Raw genomic sequence first — 23,886 nt, forward strand, 5'->3', positions numbered from 1 at the left:
GCTTGTCAGCGTGATGTCATAGTCAGGGGAGGGCACTTCCTTCTGCGGTAGTGGATTTTGCCTTGGGAGCCTGGTGAACAGCCTGGTGCCAGAGCAGGTTGTGGTGAGTAGGGCCTGCATGCATCTAGAACTGCCGACTCCAGGGCTGCCGACGGTCTCTGTCAGCATCCTTGGTTTGGACCACAGGCTCTGAGGGAGGGCAGCCTCCACAGGGGACTGCTGAGTGGTCCTTCATTCATTTCAGCAAAGGGGCAGTAAGCACTCACATTAGTTGGAAGCACTTTATATTAACTAATTCTGTTTTCACAACAGTCTTATGAAGGCAAGCATCATCATTCCCATTTTATAGATGAAGAAACTGAGGCTCAGTGAAGTGAACTGCCTAAGGTCACACAGCCAGTTGGTTGAGGAGCCAGGATTCAAACCCAAGCCCATCTGAGTGCAGAGCCTGTGTTATCACTGCGGAAGTATGAAGCACCCTTTTGGTATTGAGCTTTGCGCTACCAATAGAGACGATGTGGAAGAAAACAAGCTCGCTTCCCTCATTTCCGTCAAGTGAAACATGCAGGCCTGAGCAGAGCTTCAGTAGCAGCAGCTGAGGAAGAAAGCAGAGGCAGCATCACCACTCCCTCTCTGCTGCTGCAGTCTCCCTGAGCCAGGGACCTGCAGTTGTTGGCATCTGACCTCCTTCTGGCCCTGACAGTTCTTTGTGATTTCAGTTCTCTCTTTGCCTCATGGCCCAGGAAAATTCTGCTAATCTTCCAGGGGCCACCTCCTCTGGGAATCTTGCCTGGCCCTCCCAGTATGAGTGTTCAAAACACACACTTGGGCCCTATTATAATTTGTCAGAGGTAATGATCTGGCCCTACGTACTTGGGTTCTCTAAGGGCAGGGCCTGGGCCTCCTTCCTTTCTTTTTTGGAAATCTGCATAGGAAATGTCAGTAAAATCTCACCTGCTATTGTAACTTGGAGGCCCCGGAGACTACTGCTGGTTTCAGCTGGCTAAGAGAGTAACTGGAACCTTCCCTGATTCCTGGCTGGGTGGTCCTGCCTAGGAGCTTGGCCCCTCTGCTCTGGGACGGAGAAGGATCCCGGTGAGGCTTGTGGTACAGGTGGCATGGCCAGAAACCAAGTGGACTCTCAAGAGCTTGCTACCCAGAACTGTTTGGCAAGAGAGCTGGTCTGGAAGGTGGCAGGGTGGGGGCCTGGCCCCCAGTGGGGCAGTGGGCTGGCCTGTGGTCTCCCCTGAAGGAGTGGGGTGTCTATCAAGAGTCCAGTCAGAACGCATTAGCTCTGTGACATGGATCTCATTAGTGCCCGTGAGAGGTGTCACTGCGGGAGAATCGTCGGCTCAGGGAGACGCTTGTACCAAAAGAAAGAAAGGACAGTGACAGCCTTTTCTCTGCCGCCTCTGCCGCGGCGCTCACTGGGCTGCCCGCCCTCCTCCTCGTTGGGGGGGTGGGGGGGTGCTGGCTAATGAGCTCGTCTGCAGTACAGCTTTGCCTTGCCTCCTTGAAGTTTCCCGGGTCCCTCTGAAGACCTCGGGCCCGGGATTAGCACACACCAAACGCCAGCCCCCCTCTTGCCCAGCAGGGAGTTCCTTCTGATCACCCTATTCCTGCTGCCATAGGCAAGGAAAGGGGGTGGTACCAAGATAGAGCCACTGTGGCCTGGGGGAGGGGGCCTTGCACCTCTGGGAAGCCTCAAGCCCCTCTGCATCCCTTGACAGAATGACCATGTCCACCTCTCTGCAGAGGGTTCTTGCTTCCCAGAGCTGCTAGTCTTCTCCTCCCATCCCCTTTCTCCATGACATCTAGCCTGGCAGTGTCCCCATTCCTGTGGGGGACCCCCCACCCAAGGCAAGAAAGAATGTGAGGACCTTGGCTGAGGGTTCAGGAGGTAGCATTTAGATCTGATAGGATGTGGGACTTTCTGGCTCAGCTAGAGAGCCTCAGAATTAGGAAGATTCGTGGAGTCTTCTGGGCTTCAGATGATCTGAGTGGTGATACATTGATGCGAGACCTCTACAGACTTTGATGTCCTTCTCCCCATTTGTCCCAGAGAGGTACCTTGCCCGCTTCCCCTACCTTTGGCCACCTTCAGGGCTGGGAGGGGAGGAGTCAGCCCAGCTGCCTTATGGGGAAGGGCAGAGCACAGTGGAGTGTTTGCTTCCCCAACACTACTGCCCCTCCCATCCAGTTCTTTCTGGTGTGGACCTAAGAACGGGAGAAGCCAGGGAGGTGGATGGTCATGAGAAGGGTTAACTCCCCCGTCATTGACAGGGTCTGCACTGGCCTGCCTGGATAGTGCCTTGGGAGAGGGTGCTGGCTCCTTCCTCCCTGAGCTGACCCCCTTGGAGCCCCAGAGACATCTGAGGAATTGGTTCTTGCCAGACACCAGACTACTCTTCAGTAGCAACCATAGATGGAAGAATGGCTAGATGGATGGGTGAGTTGATGGACAGATGGATGGAGGAAGGTTCTCCTGTATGTATGTATGTATGTATGTATGTATGTATTCTGTGTGTTTGATTCTTCAGGAAGTACAATGTTTGTTTCCCCACCTTCCTAGCCCCAGGCCCCGGCCTCATCTCCCCTTGTCTCTCTCTGTATCTCCTGTCAAACCATCGCAGACTTAAATGACAAAGAAATCAGAAAGACAGATCAATGCCGGCCAAATTAGCACTTGCAGATAGACTGTGTGGGGATGTCAGCGCCCTGACCCCTGGTGATCTTGCAGCCTCCGCTGCTGATATTATGCAAATTACATCCATCTGGCAGGACCCGCGTGCTGGCTGCTCCTACTCAGAGGAGTAATGGGCTGGGGGTGGGCGGGAGTGTTAGAGCAAGAGTCACTGGAGTGTGTGCGTGTGTGTGCATGTGTGAGCATGTGTTTGAGTGTGTGTGAGGGCGTGCGGTGCCCACCAAGCACTGGGCGGTGATTGAGTGATTGACAGGGCAGATAAGGGACTGCATTGGATTCCTTTGGGCTGAGGGATTAGGAGCAGCCACAGATGGGAGATAACCGGACTTCATTTCAGTTTATTTTCCTCCTTATCCCCTCTCCCCACCTTCACTCCCCGAAAAACACAATCTCTGTAGTTTGTGTTTTCATCAATATTTGCAAGTCATTACCACTGGTTTAAGGTGAGAGACAATGTCAGGGCCCAGACCAGGCCAGCCCCTCCCCCAGTCCCTGGTACCCTGAGAATCAGTCCCTAGAGCGGCACAGACAGCCTTCACTCCAGTGGCGTTCACAGCAGCCCCTCCTTTCAGGCCCACAGTACTCATGGGGCAATCCATACCTCATGGACCAGCCCTGCTGGCCCACCCCATCTGACCTCATGCCAGCTGACATCCCTTAAGCTTGGCTCTGCCCCTCCACCTGCAACTACTGTGGGACATCCCTCCCTATGCTTTGGCTCCAGCATAGGTGCTCTGTCGTCGGCATTAGCTGTGCCCCCTGGGGCTGCCCCTCTCCTGCAGGGTTCTGGACCCTTCCTCTTAGCTTCTCCCATCCTGGACACTACTGACCAGGCCTAGGCCCCACTGGGCAAAGTGGGGCCTGTGGCCTGCAGAGAGGGGAATTTGGCCTGGTCTGAATCACACCAGTGTCATTCTTTGTTTGCTGAGTGCCAGGTATTAGTACAGAGGGCTTTATATCTGTTCTGTCACTGAATTCTCAAACCCCGTAATAAAGGCTGTCATCTCTACTGGATATGAGGAAACTGAGGCTCCAGAAGGTTGTCATGACTGAGAGCTGCTCAGCAAGGACGTGAGAGAGCAGGAATTTGAACACAGATCTCTCCTAGTCTAGGGTTGGAGTTCTTCACCACCATGAGTACTGCTTTCCTGCCATTCCACCAGCTGCAGACACGCAACATGTCACCACGCCTGGATCCATTTAAAAGAGCCATCCTTGTACCATAGGCAGAGAAGTTCATTCAGCTACTAGCCTGTGAACACAGACCCTGACTCAGACCTCCTACTAGGCTAAACCAGCCCAAGCCAGGCTGAACCAGGCCAAAGGGGACGGGAATCAAACAGGCCCTGCTTTCAGAAGCTGTGTGTCTGAGACAGTTGGGCTGTAGCAAGAAGGACACACAGAGGACAGAATGTACCCAGCAGCTGAGCCAGCCCAGGAGTGTGTCCCAGCATACGGCCTCCAGGCCCATGTAGCTCAAGGAGAGGGGCTGGGGTAGCCCAAGCCAGCCTGCTGTGGTGGCTGAGGGTATAGCTGTCCCAGAGGCCCCTCCAAAACTGGGTCCCTGCTGTACCCTCCCACCAGGCAGGGCTGGGAGCTGGGAGTGCTGGGGACATGTCCGGGGACACGTGTGCAAGGGGAGCTTGTCCTAATGAGGAGAACATGGCTGCTAGTTAGGCAAGGGGCGGGCGGGGAGCCGCAGAGCTGATTGAAGGCAGGGGCAGGGGTCAGACAATTAGGCCCAGATCCTGCCGTTTGATGTGAGTTCTGAGGCCTCAAAGCCTCCCTTCAGCTGGCTCCCTCCACTCCCTCCTCTCCCTCCTCTTTCCTTTCTTCTTCTGCCCAAAGGCAGGAAGGATGGAAACGCTTACACTCACTGTTACTATTATTAAACCCTGCGGCAGGCCAGCCAGACCCCAGGACTCCTGCCCACAGGGGGCACCCCAGGCCCCCAGGAGGTTCCTTGGGCCCCAGAGTGGGCATCTGGCCAGAGGCCAAGGCCAGGCCAGCTGAGTCCCAGGGCAGGGTACCCTGCCCCTCTTGCTTCTGGGGCAGGAGAGTGAATGGGGCCGCCCAGCGGGAATTTGGGCTCTGGGCTCTCAGGGCCATATCCCAGGCCTGCATTAACCATCACCTCCTGCAGCCGCTTAGTTCTTTTCTGTCCTGGCCTGGGGCTGAGGGTTGAGGGCATGATTCATTCACGCTCATATCCCATCACACAGTGATTTGCAGCAGTCGCATCAAGACCTTTTGCTACAAGATGGAGATAATGTAGAACCTCGCAGCCCCACAGCACTGTCGCACACCCCAGAGCAGACCCCCACACCAGATATCATAGCCACACGTATACCATCACAGGCCATACCCACAGGGTCTTGCACAAAAGCACCTACTGTCCCCTGCCACAGGGCCCTGAGTTCTCAGCCCCTCTCCCAGAATAGCTAAGAATAGCAGTTAGATCTTATGTCCAGGGCTGGGGGTTACTAGGCCCCTTCCAGTCTCCCACCCTAGGAAATAAGCCTAGAGAGTTGGTAGTGACCAGGGAGTGGGAAGAAGCTAGATTGGGGGAGGAGAGGGAGGGTGGGAGCAGAGATAAATGTTAGCTGATTTCTTCCGTAATTAGTTACTCCCTCATCCCCGCGTTGTAATTGTGAACAAGCTGTAATGTTTAATTAGTCTGTAAATGAAACCCCAATTTCATAATGGCCTGGCTGACAGGGCTAAGTGAGCAGGGGAGGAGGAGGAGGGGACTCTTCCTCCCCTCCTCCTGCAGGGTGGATGCAGGCTGTGGGATCACCTCCTTTTCCTTTCAGCCCCAGCCTGGCCTTTGTCGGTGGAGGCTGTGTGATGGGGTTCAGGCCTATACTCTTGCTCTGAATATCCCTTCCACAGACCCATCTTACCAGAGGAAGGGGAGAGGAGGCTCTTAGGCATCCTTCCTGCCTCCCCATCACTCTTGGGTTGGGATAGGACAGTCAGCCCAACCCAGATGCTTCTGGTGGGAGAAGCTGACTCCAGTGGGAGAAGCTGACTCTGGTGGCCAGGCCTTGTGATCTCCCCAACGATGATGCTTCCTCCCTAGAGGCCTTTGCTTGGAACCTGGCACCCCAAAATCTGGCCCTATACACCGAAAGGAGCCGGTGATTGGTTTAGGCCCCTCCCGACCTGTCCCATCCCACTGCTAGGCGAGATCTAGCGCTGCGCTGCGCTGACACCCAGGCCGGCCCCTTATTCTCCGCAGGGATTATCACTGCAGCCTGCGATAAACCGGAGCTGCCGCAGGGGGGAGCCCCTGGCCCCGCGGCTGCCTCATTGGTCTTTCCCTGTCTCCCCTCCAACATCCTCATTGCCTGCACACGCCCCCGCCCCGCCTGCCGCAACCATAAATCTCAATTTACGAGGGTGGCTCTGGTGGGGGAGGGAGGCAGCACCGCTAATGATAGCTCCTCAGCCGGATTTTTCATGTTGCACAGTCATAAATTTTTAAGAACAGCATGGGCAGCACGTTAGCGAGTTATCGAGGCTGCCTCCGTGCTGGCTGCCTGGCTCCAAGAGAGAAGAGCAGAGGCCGGGTAGGGCCAAGGAGGTATTCTGGGGCGGGGTGGGGCAGGGCAACCAGAGGAGTCTAAGGCCAGGGTAAGACAGGGCCAGGCAGACTGGCTAGGGCTACTGTGAGCCTGTGCACAGGACAAGGTAGTGCTGCCGGCCACCGGGAGCCAAGGCCAGGCACGTGGGTGGGATCAGGCATGTGGGCATGCAGACCGTGGCCTTCGGGAGTCCCTGATGGATGCCTCTGCTCCAAGACTTGACACCATGATGTACAGGGAGCCTGGAGACATATGGATTTTCAAAGTGGCCACTTTGAATAGAATTACAAACCCTGAGCATGTGCACAGTGAGGCCTCTGCCCTGGCAGAGCCGCACCTAGTTCATAAACCAGATGCCTTTTAGGATTGTTCTAGAGAGCTAGGGTGCCTGGGGAAATGCCCACAGAGGGAGCGTATCTCTGGATATGCTGGAGCCTGGAGCCGGGCTGAGCTCATTCTGTTTAAGGCTCATGCCTTCAAGGTTGAGTGTTACTAGGTAAGTCGTTCCCCATCCTGGGTCTCTATTTCTTCCTCTTTAAAATGGGGTTGATGCTGGCCCCTAACTGTCAGGCTCACTGGAAGCAAGAACTGTAAAATCCTTGGCCCATATTTGTTCCTTCATCTATTTAAATTTCTAGAAAAGTTTCTGAGGGAAGTGTCTGGGAAAGAGATCATTGTGGGAGATGATGGAGCCTTCCCTGTGTTCAGTCATTCATTCAGAAAATGTTTGCTGAGGTCTTCTGGGTGCTCAGGCCAGTACCAGGGCTTCAGAGGTGAGAGATGCTCCTTTGTGGGAGGTGAAGTGAGCACTTTTGGCTGAGGCAGGTCAATGTTCCCAGCCGTGTTCCTGGTTCCACCACAGGGTTGAGGTGCCAGATCCAGCCCTGTTTTTCCATGGAAGCACCTAAGCCTGCAGGGTGCTGAGAGGCTCACGCAGGTCTCCTCACAAGTCCCCGGGCCAGGCGCTCCCGAGTCCCCTGACCAGCACAGTTGAGGGTTAATGCTCTTGACCACCTCAAGGGTGGGCAAGAAGAGCAAGTAGGACTCCAGGAGTCCCTGGAGGAGGTGGGCCTAGCACGAGGGACAGCCTCAGAAGGCCACAAGCACAAGGTCAAGAAATCAGCAGTTGCTCAAGGCGGCAAAAGTAGTGGGAGTGTGTGTTTGGGAGGTGGTGAGTGAAAATCCTGTGTTCAGGAGGGCTCCATGGTGATCCATCAGGACAGCTTGATCATTTTGGCAGAAGAGAGTCCCCACTCTGAGCCTTGTTGGCTTAGGGGAAGTCCCCTGTCTACTTGGGCACAGACTCAGCCTCTGTCCTCTGCCGGCCTCTCCTGTCCCCCTTAAGCCAGTCTCCTCCTGCTCCCCACACTCCACGCCCTTCCCTCATCTCTTGGAACCTGTCACACCTTCTTTTACCTCATTGCCTTCCCATGTGGCTTTATTTTCCCCCAGAGCCCCATATTCCCACCCTGCAACCTAGTTAACTCCTCCTCATCCCTCAGAGCTCAGCTTAAAGTTTGCTTCCTCGGGGATGCTTTCCCTGACTCCTAGACTTGATCAAGTCTCCGTCTCCCCCATGTACTTTTTCTCAGCACCTTGCTCTCCCCATTTATAGCATTTAATCACAGTTGTAATTAAGAAATTATTTGTTTGAAAGTTGTTTAATGCCTGTCTCCCTCACTAGACTGCAAGTTCCCTGAGGGCAAGAAATGTCTATTTCATTTGGCTTATATCCCCAAAGCATAGCACAGTGTCTGACACGTGTAGGCAGATAGTAAATAAAATGTGCTGTATTGAATTGAGTTAAATTGAGTTGAGATGGCCCTCGCCCACCCCTGGGTGCCAGGGCAGGGGAGGCAGCTAGGGAAGTGCCTGGAGCTGAGGTGGTTCCCATTAGTCCTCATGATTAATTCACAGCCACACTGTGATAGAGTGGGCTTGTCCCCAGTCAGCGCCTCCGCTGGGGCCCACCTGTTAGCGACAAACAAACAAAGGGGATAAATAATGCATTGGGAGCTGAGCCAGGCAAGGCGGCGGTATTGAAATTAATAGGGATTAGCTGAGCAGCTTGAGGATGAAATATTTACCAGGTGGGACAGGGCTTAGGGAGGGCATCCCCCCTTCCGGGAGACCATAGGCATAGCTAGGCCTTTCTCCAGGGCATCATTGGCTAGGACTGGGGCACCCCAGCACCACCACTGCCACCCCTGGCTGCCTGGGTTTGCAGGACAGGCTGGCCAGACAGATGAGAGCTCAGGTCCCAGCCAGTCTCCTTGCACAGCAAAGTCCTGGGGAAACCAAGATGCTAGAAGGGAATGGAGGTGGGGAAGGGTCTGAAACCTTCAGGGCTTTGGAAGCTGGAGACAAAGACCATGACAGGGTTTCAGGTCCTGGGCATGTCAAGGCTTTGGGTGGCAAATGTCAGGGCTGGAGTTGGTTTGCCTGTAATCTTGCCCCTCTTTCTTTTCCTCTGGTCCTTCCTTTCTTCTTTTCAGTATGTATTTCTTGAGTGTCTCTGTGGATAACATCTGTGCCCTCAGAGAGTTCATGGTCTAGCAGGAGGTGAAGGAGAGGCAGTTACAATACGCGGAGAATTGGCTGCTGTGGGAGCACACAGAAGAGGTTCCTAACATGAAGGCAGGATGGAGGGAAGGCACCTAGAGGAAGCACTAGCAATCCTGGGTCCTGAAACGCGAGGGCAATGAGCCAGGTGAGAAGTGGGGAGTTTTCTAGGCAGAAGGCAGAGGATTTGAAAATTCAAGGGGCAAATGAGACTGAACTTGGCTGTACAACAGGGGAGTGGGAATGATGAGACTAGAGATGTAAACAGGTCCAGAACTCAGACTTTTATAAAGGGGTTGGGATGCACTGGGAGCTGAGTCAGGCAAGGTGGCAATATTGAACTTAATAGGGATTAGCTGAGCAGTCCTGAGAGGGGTGAGGAGCCACTGGAGGTGGTGCTGGTGGTGGTGGTTTTAATTTTTGACTTTTAAACTTTTTACTTTGAATTAATTTTATATTTGTAGGAAAGTTTCTATGTGTCCCTTACCCAGCTTTCCCTCATTTTAACATCTTACATAATCACAATACAGTTATCAGTACCAGAAAATTAACATTGGTACTATGCTACATTAAAGGGCTTATTAGGCCGGGTGTGGTGGCATATGCCTATAATCCCAGCTACTTGGGAGGCTGAGGCACGGGACTGGCCTGAACCTGGGAGGTGGAGATGCAGTGAGCCGAGATCATGCCTCTACACTCCAGCCTGGGCAACAGAAAGAAACCCTGTCTCCAAAAAAAAGCCTTATTTTAATTTCACCAGTGTTTCCATTAATGTCCTTTTTCTGCTCCAGGTTCATTGAAGGGTTTGTTGTTGTTGTTGCTGTTGTTGTTTTTTGAGACAGCGTCTCACTCTGTTGCCCGGGATGGAATGCAGTAGTGTGATCTCGGCTCACTGCAATCTCTGCCTCCTGGGTTCAAGCGATTCTCCTGCCTCAGCCTCCTGAGTAGCTGGGATTACAGGTGCCACTACACCCAGCTAATTTTTTGTATTTTTAGTAGGGATGGGGTTTTGCCATGTTGGCCAGGCTGGTCTCGAACTCCTGACCTCCTGATTTGCCTACCTTGGCCTCCCAAAGTGCTGGAATTACAGGCGTTGAGCCACCGCGCCCAGCCTGGGTTTTAAGACAGGGAGTGAAATGACCAGATTGGTGGTTTAAAAGGACACCATGGAAGAAAGATTGGCAGGGGCACTGCCGTTACCTAGATGAGAGATGATGGTGGGCTGGACCAGGATGGTGGTAATGGGAATATGGACTTAGAAATTATTGGAAAATATGTGGTAATTAAAACTCCTAGAAATTATTGGAAAATATATGGTAATTAAAGCTCCTAGAAATTATTGGAAAATATATGGTAATTAAAGCTCCAGGAGGGGAAAGTTTGCCCAGGGAAGGAGAGTGAGAAGGGAAGAGGACCAATGACAGTTCTGAGCAACACCCATATCTAAGAGGTGATCAAAAGAAAGGGAGTGTTCAAAGGAACCAAGGAGAATTGCATGGAAAGTGAGGGTGGGTCACTGAAGCCCAGGGAAGAGAGCTTTAAGGAGTGAACTGTTCACCAATTGTCTATCAATCAAAACCTGAAAAGCTTCATCCTCATGAGTCATAGGGATCATCAGAGAAAGCAGTGGTGGTAAAGCAGTGATCAGATTGCAAGGCGGGAGATGAGGAAATAAGATACTGAGTGTAAACAACTCTGAAGTTTGCCTCTAAAAGGGAGGAGAGATTGGGTACTAGCCAAATGGAAAAGGGAGTTAAAGGGAGACTTGTTTACTCCCAAGATGGGAGAGAATTAATATATTTACATGCTTATGTGAAGGAGCCAATGCAGAAGAAAAAAGTGAAGCTGTATCAGTGGAAATAGGAGTACTCAATAATGTAAGGACCCTGAAAAGGCCTGGATTCTGGGTTGGACCCTACCCAGGTGGAGTGGAGGGATGGGCTTAGAAAGTGACATCAGGCAATTAGCAGGGCGTGGTGGCAAGAGCCTATAGTCCCAGCTACTCTGGAGGCTGAGGCAGGAGAATCGCTTGAACCTGGGAGGCAGAGGTTGCAGTGAGCCGAGACCACACCATTGCACTCCAGCCTGGGCGACAGAGCGAGACTCCATCTCAAAAAAAAAGTGACATCAGGCTTGGCCCTCTCTTGTGACAGGATGAGAGGACTGGGGCAGACTCATAAGAGTGGCTTCTATGTGGCTTCTGTGAAGTAGAAGATAAGATTGTTTGTATGGGTGGGGGGTTTGTGGTGCTATTGAGGGCAGGGGATTTGAGATTTGTGAAAAGGAGAGAAACTTGAAATTGTCACTAGGGCTGAAGGGAGAGAGAGTGCACACTGATCAGGAACACTGGAGATTGGCTGGGCAGTTTTATATACCCAACTGAGGCTGATGACTCTGATTTTGTAAGTGGCACTAGTCTATATGGTTGGGATTTTCTCTAGTCACACGCTCCAGGTGGCAGGCACAGAGAAGGCAGATTTTGGGTTTTTCCAGGCAAGGGTGACAAGGAAAAGGGAATAAGAGAGTTGAGGGTTGGCAAGAAAAAGACTGAAAAGTAATGGACTGTGCAATCCAGGCTCCAAAGGCAGACATGTCAGTTATGTTGCTAGGACAGAAACTATGACTTTTCCCTTCTTTTTCACTAAATAGAACCCCTGTATAATTATAGAACCCCTGTATAATAATCAGTGTGTACCTAGTTAAAAGACTACTTTTTTAGTTTTCCACACAGCTAGGTACAGCCATGTCTCTGAGCTCTGGCTGGTGAAACAAAAGGAAGTGTGTTGTCTGGGACTTCTAGGGATGATACTTAAAGGGAAGCAACTCAGCTGGGAAATACGCTATTCTTGCCTTTTCCCACCTTCCCCCTTTCTTTTTCCTGGAATGTGGATTTGATGGTTGGAGCTCCAGCAGCTGTTTTGGACTATGAAATAGTCTGAGGATTGGAAACCACATGCCGAGAATGGCAGGGCAGAAAGAAAGAAGTCTAAAGAGTCTGATGACTTTGTGGAACTGAGGGGCGTTTAGTCAACTTATATTGCAAGCCATACTCATAGAATGCCTTTCTTAGTAAAGCTATATTTCTTCCTTCTCTGTTTTCACTGGGGTTTTAGTCTAAACTTGATTCTTTTAGCCTTTTTCCTAACATAGCTTGTGTCCTGAGATACAGCTAGAAACAATTTGATCAAATGTTTCAAGAGAGCAAAAGAAAAAAAGGGTTACCAACTTCCCAGCCTGAAATAGCAGCGTCCTCTTTGTCCTTTGGCCTGCCTCCTTTATTCAGTGAGTTCTATGTTGTAAGGTCCATTCCTTATGTCATTCTCCTTCCTGCCTTTACATTCTGTATCAGTTAGTATACTTTCAGCTGCAAGAAAAAGAAACCCCAATTTTAAATATCTTAAACAGTAAGGGGATTTATTATCTCACAAAAGAAACTTGGCAGTAAGGTGATCCTAAGATTGGTTAATTCAGCATCTCAGCAATGTTATCAGGCACCCAGATTTGTTTCCATTTTTCTTTCATCTTCAGCATGGTCTTCATAGGCTAACTCCCCTCAAGGGAGTCTGCAGTCCCAGACATTATGTGCAGGTCCAAAAACATCCAGCAGAATATAAAGGACTATTTTTCCCTCATGCTTGTCTTCATAAGAGAGAAGAAATTTTCCTTGAAGGCCTTTCAGCAAACTTACCCTCACGTCTCAGTAGCCAGAACACATGCCCATCCCTATGTCAATGACTGGCAAGGGAGAACGGGTCACCAAAAATGACTCAGACCACAGAGGATTAATTCTGATTACTTGAAGTAGTGGGCTCTGCCAACAGGGCAGAAGGTGGTCGCTCTTGGGAACATCATCAAAAGTGAACAAGGGCCAGGCCCAATGGCTCATGTCTATAATCCCAGCACTTTGGGAGGCTGGGGAAGGTGGAACCAGCCTTGGTAACATAGCAAGACTCCATATCTACCAAAAAAAAAATTAGCCAGGCATGGTAGCATACTTGTTCCAGCTGCTCGGGAGGCTGATGCAGGAGGACTGCTTGACCCCAGGAGGCCGAGACTGCAGTGAGCTATGACCAAGCCACTGCACTCCTGCCTGGGTGACAGAGTAACATTCTAATTCAAAGAAAAAGAAGTGGGCAAGGAAAAATGTGAATACAGGAGAGACAATACATATGGAGAGAGTAAGGGTATAAATTTTAAGGTTTCAGTGAGTGGAAAAAAAAAAAAAGTATACAGACAGGTTAGGCATCACTAATCTGAAAATCCCAAATCCAGAATGCTCCAGAATTTGAAACTTTTTGACTGCCAGCATGACACCATAAGTGGAAAATTCCACACCTGACCTCATGTGATGGGTCGCCATCAAAACTTTGTTTTATGCACAAAATTATATAAACGATTATATAAAATTACCTTCGGGGTATGTGCATAAAGTATAGAAGAAACATAAATGAATTCTGTGTTTAGACTTGGGTCCCCATCCCCAAGATATCTCATGTATATGCAAATATTGCACAATCTGAAAAAAATCCAAAATTCAAAACACTCCTGGTCTCCAAGCACTTGGATAATAACCTTGTTATTGTCAGAAACCACGGATATTTGGATTTAATATTTCAAAGGAAGAGTAGTAGGATGTTTAAAAGGTTGAGTGTGTTACTGTGAAAATGGGTGGAAATTAGATACAATGGAGAAGGCCATTAGTACTAAAGTCAAAGAATGAAGAGGCTGGCAACAAGATTTCTCAAAAGGTCAGGATACTGAGGTTATGGCAGACAGGTCTCTTGGGAGGGAGGTGGCCGTGGTCTGGATTGATAGCACGTGCTCACAAGAAAGTCTCCGGATAGTCTGCTGGTACATGGGTCTGGAGCCAGGTCACAGGTCCTGGTACTTTCCAGCTACCTGGGGCAGCACAGGCAAGTGGCATAACCTCTCTGTATCTCAGTATCCTCATTTTACAAGGAATCTGTCCTGGTAGTTCAGGCCCTTCTGGAAGAGGGTAAGGCCCTGACACGTTCCTGTTGGAACCACTACAGGGCCCAGAAGACTGATGAGGCTGCCAGGTATGGCAGACCAGCTCAGCTGTTCTCAGTAGCCAACCCCTCCCTGTGTGGGTTCCCTTTACTTGGCCGTAGGTGATCTGGCTATAACTTGGCACTTCTAGTTGGGGCATCCCAGACCAGGAGGAAGGTGAGGCTTCCTGGCCCCTCTACCTGGATGGGGCCTTGGCTGGGATTGAGGTGGGGGAGGTGGGCATCCTCTGTAATGGCCAGAGCAGCCGCCCTGTTACTACGGCGTATTTCACTTTTAATTCTGACATATAATGTAATGATCTTTTTTAAGGCCCGATGATATTATCTGCCTGACTAGATTATTGAGTCTTCATCATCTCCAGATAAATTTATGGCCAGGATGAAGCTCAGGATTTATCATCAGTCAATAGAGCTCGATACTCTAACAAGGCGTGTAATAAGATATACATATTTAATGATCCAAGGGGAGGAGCGCTAATGGGAGTTGAGTGAGTGGTCCATGGGGCTGGGGCTCTGCCCTAGGGTTGCCATGGCTGTGGGGACATGGATGTGGTCTTTGCCCTATGGGCCCCAACTCTGGTCTTTCTCAGGACTGCCTCAGTCTCCTCCTTCCCAAGAGCCTGAGGAAGGGAGAGGTAGGGAAAGGAAGAGGCAGCATTAGGGCCAGGCCAGAGCTAGGGCCCAAGCATTTTCAGCCCAAAGGGTGTATGCACCCCCTGAGAACTTCGCTCCCGCTTCCAGGCCTTGGAAGGGTTGGGGGTGTCCTTAGACCTGTACACCCAGGCCCCTGAGCATTAGGGCGAGCCCACAGGGAGGGAGTGCCGGGGCTGCGTGCCCAGGCCGCACTGATGGTGACGGATGGTTTTTCATTATAGCCTCTCAGGTCCTGCCCGCGCCCTGTGTGGAAATTCTATTTATTCCCTAATTTGTAAAAATTCCCTCTTTATCTGATCCCAATCAGGGCGGGGTAATTGGCTCTCTGGGGCAGCGGCTGGGGTCCTTGATGAAGAGCTATGTGGATGTACCCAGCCCGGCCCCCACCCAGCCTGCCACCGGGGCCCACAATTAATAATGATTTGCAAATGGCAGACAAGCAATAACACAGAAAGATGTGGCGTCCGTGCTGCCTCTTCATTTCCTTCCCTCGCAGATATAAATGGCCACAGAACAAAAACCCAGCACTATAAATTCTAGAATTAGTTATTCACCGGGATAAATGGGGCCCGGAGCCACCAGCCACTCTCCCTGCCACCGTTCTTGCCTGCTTTCCCTGATCCAGGTTCTGGCCCCATGTCTGTCTTGAGCCTGGCGCCTGACTCTTCTGCCTCTTTGGTTCACAGCACAATTCCTCAGTTTCTTCCCATCACTCCAGCTACCTCCTCCTGTGTGGCCGAGACTTGGGAGTGGTCACCTGGTCTGGGCCTGTAGCTTCCTCTGCAGGGCTGGAGCCAGCAGGTGGGATCCTCCCTCCACCTCTTCATGTGGACCTCCCTGGCTACCCAGTGTGGTTTCTGTCCTCATTCTGTATTGGGGTTTAAATGAAGCTGACATGTCCTGCCAAGCCTGGGAGTCTGGATAAGGGTTGGTTTTGGGTATCATCTTTGGCATTTGGGACCAATCCTGTCCCTTGGCCAAATCTGAGTTGAGTTCCTGGTGGCCAAATGCACTGTAAGTGACATAAGGGGTTTGATGCTGTGCTTACTGGTCAGGCAGTTCTGGGATGCTAGCAAAGGGGTTTCCGGGCACCGTGCCCTCCCGGCCAGGCACATCCCCCCCCCCCAACCCCACTGCCCCCAAATGGCTGTGAGCTGGCGGGTAATGGGCGTGTAATGGCCTCATTTCCATGCCTGGCCTCCAGGAGCGGCGGTAAGTGTTTGATTGCCTTAATTTCCAAACACATCATTATCCCAGCTTTACCAGCGCTTAATAAACACTTTATGAGGATTTTTTTAAAAACATCTTCGGTCCGCATACTTCTCTGAAGTGATAAACTCTAATTAAGTCTAATATTTAAAAATATGGTAATGGTGAGTTGTTTGAATAAGTGGACTGCATTTCTGTAATTTCATTATTACGTAAAACACGCTAATTATTTGGAGCGCGCTTATTACGGTGAGAGAAATCACCTGCTAATCAAGATGAAATTGCCTTTTCCCCTTATTGTGGAACCATTGTCATCCTTCACCATCAGCCTGTGGCACCTCCAGGCACTTCGGTGGGGTGGAGGGGGCTGAGGGGAGGGGCTGAAAGGGGTCACTTTGGAGTGGAGGCTGTAAGGACCCTGTCTGGGGGAAGGGGAGGAAGCTATGGGAGCCATGGCTGTGGGGAGAAGGGAGTGTGTCTAGGAAGTGTGTCAGGTGGGCCAAGGTGGCCGTGAATGGGGGCTCGGGACTGTGTAGGCCATGTCTGAGACAAGGGGGGGTGGAGATATCAGGATATTATTGTTGGAATAACATTATTTTTAGATGTTATTGGAATTACAAAAATAATAACTAACCGAGCTACTGTTTTAAGCACTTCACAAATAACTCATTTCATCTTTTTAACAACATTTTGAGGGCCAGGTGCGGTGGCTCACGCCTGTAATCCCAGCACTTTGGGAGGCCGAGACAGGTGGATCATGAGGTCAGGAGATCGAGACCATCCTCGCCAACATGGTGAAACCCCGTCTCTACTAAAATACAAAAAATTAGCCGGGCGTGGTGGCAGGCGCCTATAGTCCCAACTACTTGGGAGGCTGAGGCAGGAGAATGGCGTGAACCTGGGAGGCGGAGCTTGCAGTGAGCTGAGATCCGGCCACTGCACTCCAGCCTGGGCGACAGAGCCAGACTCCGTCTCAAAAAAAAAAACAACACTTTGAGGGAAGTTATTGCTATAATTATTATTATTCCCATTTTAGAGAAGAAGAAACCAAAACAAAGAGAAGTTAAATAGAATTCAGGAACTTGCTCAAGTTCACATGGTTACTGAGTGGTGGAGTTTGGATTCAAACCCAGAAGCAGGATATACTGGGGCTGTCTGCTGTGTCAGTCCTAAACTCACTGTCTTGGCCTCCATCTTCCTTCTAAGCTAACATTTGATGCTAAACCTTAAACTGCACCCAGTTGTTGGGTCCCCATCACAGAATTGCCAGATAATACAGGGTTACAAATAATACAGGACACTAAATTTGAATTTCAGATAAATAATTTTTAGTATTAAAAAAAAATAATTATGTCCTGTATGGAGCTGGGGCTACATTTAATCTGGCAGTCCTGTGTCAAGCAGAACTAGGCCATTACTGCTGCCAGGATGTCTAGACAGACAGATGTGGCAATAGTTGAGGTTCTAGAATGTGGACACACCCAGGGATCCTGCTGTGTCACCCTTACCATGCATGGTTCCTACTCCTTGCACTGTTTTCCATACCCCCTCCCAACTACCCTACCCTATCTCTGCTGGTCCCTGTTCCATGGACTCTCGCCCCATTCCTCACCATGTCCTGAAGATCACTAATAAAGTGCGTTACCAAGCTAAGCATTCCGCAGGCAGGAGGCCTGTGGAGACTCCAGCAGACCTCAGGATGTGTCTGCATGCTCCTTTAGGCCACACTGCCTCTTAGTCCCATAAGATCAGCAGCTTGCCACCCTACTGTCCCTCCTGTTCCCCTAGTTTGATTGGCTTCTTTGATCATTTCACATACATTCTCTCCTGCCTCCAACAGACACATGTATGGGAATTGTATATATGATAGAGATGTCATTTCAAAAGGATGGGGAAAGTGTAGACAGTTCAGTCAGTGGTGGTAGGACAATTGGCTATCGGGGGAAAAAAGTTAGAGTTTTTATTTCTTACCACACACAAAAATAAATTCCAGACAGATTAAAAAGTTAATATAAAAAAACTGAAAGTATTAGAAGAAAACATAGGATAGTTGTGTGTGTGTATGTTTAATAATGCTGAGATAGAGAAGACATTAGCCTAGAAACCGTAAAGAAATGCCTGACAAATTTAGATGTCCCATAGGAATATGACTTAACTTATCCAAAGCTAAGTTCATCACTGCCCCAGATTTGCATCTTCCCTGGTATGCCTTATCTCAGTGAGTGGCACTGAGATCCTAGATGCTCTCCCTCTGCCACCCTAATCCCCCCATTAAGGCTTGCTCATTCTGTTTCCTAAAAATTCTCTTACCTCCATCCACTTCCCCCACATCTTCAATAGATCTTCTCCATTTCCACTGCCACTGGCCTAGTTCTGGGCCATTATTTCTGGTCTGGACCACAGTACAATCTGCTAATTGATCTGTCTGCCTTCAGGGTTAATCCTTCTAATCCTGTCCTCACATCTAGGATGATAATTCTGAAACACAGATCTGGTACTGTCATTCCCCTCCTTAAACATGTTAATGTCCATCATTCTCAGAATATTAACGTCTTAAGCTCCTTAGTTTAGCATTTGGGTTCTTCAGGATTCCCTTTAGTCAGTCACTGACCACCAGCTTCATCTCTTGACACTCCCTTCTGATTCTTCATCCCCCCCACCCATCTGATAAACTTAATTTTTTTTGGACACTCCACATTTCACCTCCATAAATGTGCCTATGCTGAGAACACCTTCCTCACCCCAACCCTAACTGGGTGGGCTAGTTCCCTCCCCCATCCCCTAAGACCTCTGCTTAACAACTCTGGAGTCTTTTTCTAATCCTCAAACAGAACTAGATTACTTTTCCATGCATCCTTTTCTCATAGCACTGCACACCTGACAGGGCTATCTTTGAGTTCCTTGAGGGCAGGGAGCTACAGAGTCTTGCATATCCCTCAGAAGCATTACGGTACAAGATCACTGAACATACAGAAGGTGTCAGTGCATGTTTGCTGAATGAATGAGTACATGAATGAATGGACTTCTCACTTCTTGGGTCCCCCTTCCTCCTGAGGGTCTCCCTAGCCCAGGCCCTGCTTCCTGTCCACTGTCACTCAGTTCCCAGGTAAGTACCACTAATGGAGAATATCAGCCTCAGGTTGTTTGCCCTTTGTGAGCTCTTTCTGGGTGTCCTAAGTGATCTGAACAACTCTTCTGTGTGCAGATTCTTTGTCAGGCAGACATTTGACTGTCCTTGGGCCCAGCCAACAAGCTTATCCTTCCTTGTTAGGTGCTAGCCCCACTAATCTTCTCTCAGGGATTTATGCTGCTGCACTCCTCACATTATGGTCCTGACAATATAAAAATATTTCCAACACTGAGAATATTAATGCCCCAAAAAAGAGGAGAGGGTCATCTTGTCACAAATTGATGATCCTGCAGAAACATAAAAACAGGTTAGCCTGGCCAGGAAGGTGCTCATGCCTATAATCCCAGCCCTTTGGGAGGCCGAGGTACAAGAATTGGAGGCAGAGGTTGCAGTGAGCTGAGGTCACGCCACTGCACTCCAGCCTGGGTGACAGAGCGAGACTGTCTCAAAACAAAACAAAATGAAACAAAACCAAAGGCTAGCCTTCTAGAATTTGAAGGTGAGGTAGACCTACTCTTGGAGGCCTCTATTGTGGGTGCAAGGCTGTGCTCCCTGCCACCCCACTCCCACCCTACAGCAGCTTCTTGCTGGCCTCCATAGCTCAATGAGAGGTGCTGGAAGGCAAGCCTGCTAACCCAGGTGGCCCCCAGAGCTTCAAGCAGAAAACTTTCCAAGAGACTATGTTGCCACCAGACTCACCCTGCTGCTCGCTCTCTCTGAATTTTTGGCCTATTAAAAGCCCCAGATCTGTCTCTAGTGCTTCTGCCAAGCTTCCTCACTTTCTAGTAGGGCCATAGACTTAAAAAAAAAAAAAAAAAAAAAAATTATCAAGGCTTCAAGGGCTGGAAAAAGACCCTGGAGCTGGAAGTCCATGGCTGTCATTCCACTGACGCTAGGTGAACTGGAGCAAATTTCTTCCTTTCCCTGGTCTCTCTTTATTGTAGTGGGCCAACTGCAACAAGTTAGACTCCAGAAATACCCAGTAAACAGGATCTGAAGTCAGAATTTGGAGTGAATGCCAATTTGGTTTCACCAAGTCTGCCGGCCCCTATCAGGCATCTGTGCTATCAGTTGTATACACTTTCTCACCACTAGGTCCTCCAGAAAACTAGCTTCCTTGCCTTTTCGTCAGAAAGAGGAGGTATGCCAAGCATAAAGAACAGCATGTGCAAAGATATGGGTGCAACACCTTGTTCAGTCCTCACAATAACAGCAAGGCCATTATCACCCTAGTAGAGGAACCTAAGTATTAGAGACGCTAAGCCCTTGCTGCGTGTTATGTAGCCAGTGGGTGAAGTTTAGATTGGAAACATGTCTTTCTGTCTCCAAAACCCACTTTGTCATTTTCAGAAAACAGTGAGTGGGGGTCCTTTAGAGTCCAGGGATTGAGGGTTGAGCATGGCAGAGACCAGAAATAGCAGGGATCAATTTTTGTGGAGTCTTTAAGACACATTACAGAGTGTAGACTTTAAACTGAGGGCAAGGAGAGCCATTGAATGGCTTTAAGGAAGAACATGATCAGATTTATGTAAGAAAAATCACTTTGGCTGTAAGAGAATGAATTTGAGGGAGAAAGAGGACAGCTGTTGTAATACAAGATGATTAGGCAGAGAATAAGAAGAGAAAATCTGCAGAAGTTCATACTTGATTAGATTTGGAGAGTGAGGGAGAGGGCAAAGTGGCAACATGACTCTCAGATTTCTTCTTTGGGCATTTTGGGTGGATTATGGTGCCATTCACTGGGACGGAGAACATAGCAGGTTGAGGGGTAAGCAGCAGCTTGGAGAGAAAATTAGCTCATGATTGGACGTTTAGGGTTTATCTAGAAAGAGATGTTCAGGAATATGTGGTGTGGAGCCCAGGAGCTGTCCAGGCTGGAGACGGTGATCTTCAGGGGGTAGCCTAAACTCACGATTTAGATGAAGTCATCCAGTGTGTAGAGTGGGGAAGAGGTCAAGGACAGAGATTGGGACATGGGGACCCTCTCCCAGCACAGGGCCAGGCACAGGTGGGAGATCAGTGCTTGCCCACTGGATGGCTGGTGGCCTGGGGGTTGGGGCTGGGACATTCACTTGGGCCAGGGGAAGCAAATTGAATGATCTGTCCAGCAATGAGGGAGGAGCCAGATGAAGTCAATAGAAAACTAATTTTCTTTTCTGCTGGAAGAAATGAGGTGTGTGGCCGCTGGGTAATTGCAGATAACGAGGGGACTTATTCTTAATATGCACAGCGGCCATGGTCCCTAGGGTACAGGAGACAGGAAGGATTGGAGGTGCCCTGATAGAGCCAGACTTATTTGGGAAGAAAATCACCCTATCATAGTCCCTCTACTGGCACCACCACAGCTCATGGGCCCCATCCTAACCCCTCCCCCTCTTAGGCCCCTTCCTGTCAACTGCCTAGCACAGCCCCTCCCTCCTCCACCCTCTACCCCCACAGCACAGGCGCACACACTAAGAGAGACAAATGATGGGGCCTCAGCTGAGCGGGGTGCGTGTCCGGCCCATAAACCACGGGGATGGGTCACGTCTGGAGTTGCCATGGCCGCCACTACCCACCCATCTGTCTTCCTACTGTTCTGCCTCAGACCAGCCCATATGGCTTCCTGAGTCCCTGGGGGAAGGTGTCACCTCTCCATGCCCACATCCACTGCAGGTACATCCACACTGAGCTCTGCAAGACAGGACCCTGTCTGACTTGCCTGCCCAAAGCAGACTCCGCAGAGCTAGGATCTGGCTAGTGATGCAGGGTGTGGGCCGACCAGAGACTGCGCCTCCTACTGCCCTTGTCTAGTGCTGGAGGGTCCCCTTCCTAGGCTAAGGTCCTGGCAAAGGTGGGCCTTGACAGGCAGAGAATTCCTGACCCCACCTTGACCTTACTACCCCCCATACTTGATTATGACATTGATGTACAATATTTCTACAATCACAGCATCGATCCTATGAAGGCTGGTGGTGGCTGAGGCCCTGGTTATGGCCCAGGAGTATCTAAGGGAGATGGGAGAAGAGGCAGGTGAGGGGATAATGAGTTGGTGGCTGCGTGGGCAGCTGATTAGAAAAACTCAAGGCACTCAGGCTGCTTCTCTCCTAGGCTTCCTCTAGTGGAATAAGCTCTGGGCAGGTGCACTTCCTGCTGGTGGTGGCAGTGGTGAAACAAATCCTGGCCCATGTCCATGATACTGAGGCCCCAGAGGCCTGATCCTGCAGCCTCCAGGGTTCTAGGACTGTTGAAAGCATCCAATGCTGGAGAAATTGTTTGTGACAGAGTCTAATACAGGCAGACATATTCCACAACGTATGGGCAGAAACAGGGCCCAAAAAGGGACTAGCACCCACTTTGAGCCTACTAGGACAGAGCAGGGCTTCCGCCGACATATACAGGAGTGTCTGGTAGAGGGCTGATGGCCAAGGCTATGAGGAGGACCACAAATCTGGACCCTCCCCATCCTATCAGAGCTGCACTGGAACAGGTGCCCAGGCAAGTTGCTGTTTGAGCACACAAGCCCAGGACACAGGGCAGGTGTGTTTCCCAGGGCCCTGGGCCAGCAGTGCCGAGCCTTGTGCCTTGTCACTAGTGATTATGGCCTGGGTCACATCTTCCACACACACGAAAGTGCCGGCAAAGTCACCCTGGCCGTGGGTGTGATGAATGGCCGCCCAGTAATGAAATGGAGACATCAAAGCGGGTGGCGGGAAGACGGAGTGTGGCGGACGGGCCGTCCCCACGCGGCGGCAACAAGAAGGATCGCCCAGCGGCCGGGGGCCGTCAAGGGAGAAATTACACATTTACTCTGCCTTTTTCTTACTGCGACGGTGCCCATACATCACCGCTGGGGCTGGGGCGGGACATGCCGGCCAATTTCCAGCATGAATTATGGAACTGAGAAGCATCAAGACCAGGCTTCCTGCTGGCCCAGCATCACCCAGCCCAACCTGAAGCCAGGGATGCTGCCACCAGGGGATGGGACCACCCTCTCTAAAGCCTGTGGCTCCTGAATCTGACCCTGCTTCCCACCCCCGCCCTTGTAAGAGCACCTGTGGGCATGGAGGGGAAGGATCTGGGGCCGATCTAAATGTCTTCTCTCCTTTTTAGACGACTGCAAGAACATTGCCAACATCATGAAGACACTCGCCTATCGAGGCTTCATCTTCAAGCAGACATCGAAGCCGTTCTGATTGGCCGAGGACAGGATGGGGCAGGACAGGGTAGCTGTTTGGCCCAGCCCAGAATCCTCCTCTCCCTCACCAGAGGGGAAGAGGGAGAGTGGCATAGCTCTGCTTCCAGAGTGTCCCCCAGCTGCCCTGTGGGCTTGTGCCTTTGGCGTGGGCTTGTGCCCTTGCAAGGGCTTGGCCACTTGGCCCTTCTGGAGCAGACACTTTGTGCCCCCCATCCCCACCCCTCAATCTCAGCCCAGTATTAGCCCCTCCCATTGCGGGCCTGGGCTAGGGGAACCCAGGCACTCACTGCCTCCTCCCTGGTACACAGGCTTCTGTGGGGCCAGTGAGCCCCCCCCGTGCCCCCTCCCATCCATAGTGCATGGTGTGTGGTGCCCCCAGGGCTCCAGGACAGATCAGGCCCCACCTTGTGTCTACCCCCATCCCCGCTGTGAACGTGCCACTGAATAAAGTCGGGGAAACGAGGCAGTGGGTGTGTGTGCAAAGCCGTCGTCTGTGTGTGTGAGGCTGCTGCTGCGCCAAAGCTGTCAGGATGTGAAGGTAGGTGGAGCATGCTCCAGACTGCCTCTGTGCACAAGGCCATCCATGTGTGACTGGCCGTCACTGCAGCACCTGTGACACCCTCACTCAATATGCACACAACTGTGGCAGTGCGGGGACTATCAGTACAGGCTGTGTGCAAAGCCATCTTGAGCGTAAACCACAAGTGCTCTGAGGTGCAGGAGTTTGGGTGAAACTCATAGTGGTTAGTGGTCAGAGAGCTGCAAAGGGCCTGAACACAGGCAAACCTACCTGCCACCCTGTGGAGTGGCTCTGACAATCCTCTCCTGGCCCA

General features: G+C 50.8%; 1 protein-coding gene across 12 annotated transcripts in view; it reads left to right on the plus strand.

Moving 5' to 3' along the window:
* Window positions 1–23,519, plus strand: part of ERI3 (ERI1 exoribonuclease family member 3) — a 134,122-nt gene extending 110,603 nt beyond the window's left edge. For 7 of the 12 annotated variants that reach the window (XM_033226706.1, XM_033226709.1, XM_033226711.1 and 4 more), the window contains one exon: window positions 22,969–23,519. In XM_033226706.1, the coding sequence (XP_033082597.1) occupies window positions 22,969–23,051 (83 nt within the window). In that variant the 3' untranslated portion in view covers window positions 23,052–23,519. Of the gene's footprint in view, window positions 1–2,283; window positions 2,450–22,968 lie in introns of all 12 variants that reach the window. The other 5 variants (XM_033226703.1, XM_033226700.1, XM_033226705.1 and 2 more) reach the window with 1 other exon arrangement.
* The last annotated feature ends 367 nt before the right edge of the window (window positions 23,520–23,886 follow it).

Source organism: Trachypithecus francoisi, unplaced genomic scaffold (assembly GCF_009764315.1).
Source record: "Trachypithecus francoisi isolate TF-2019V2 unplaced genomic scaffold, Tfra_2.0 Lachesis_group12, whole genome shotgun sequence".
Taxonomy (NCBI): Eukaryota; Metazoa; Chordata; class Mammalia; order Primates; family Cercopithecidae; genus Trachypithecus; species Trachypithecus francoisi.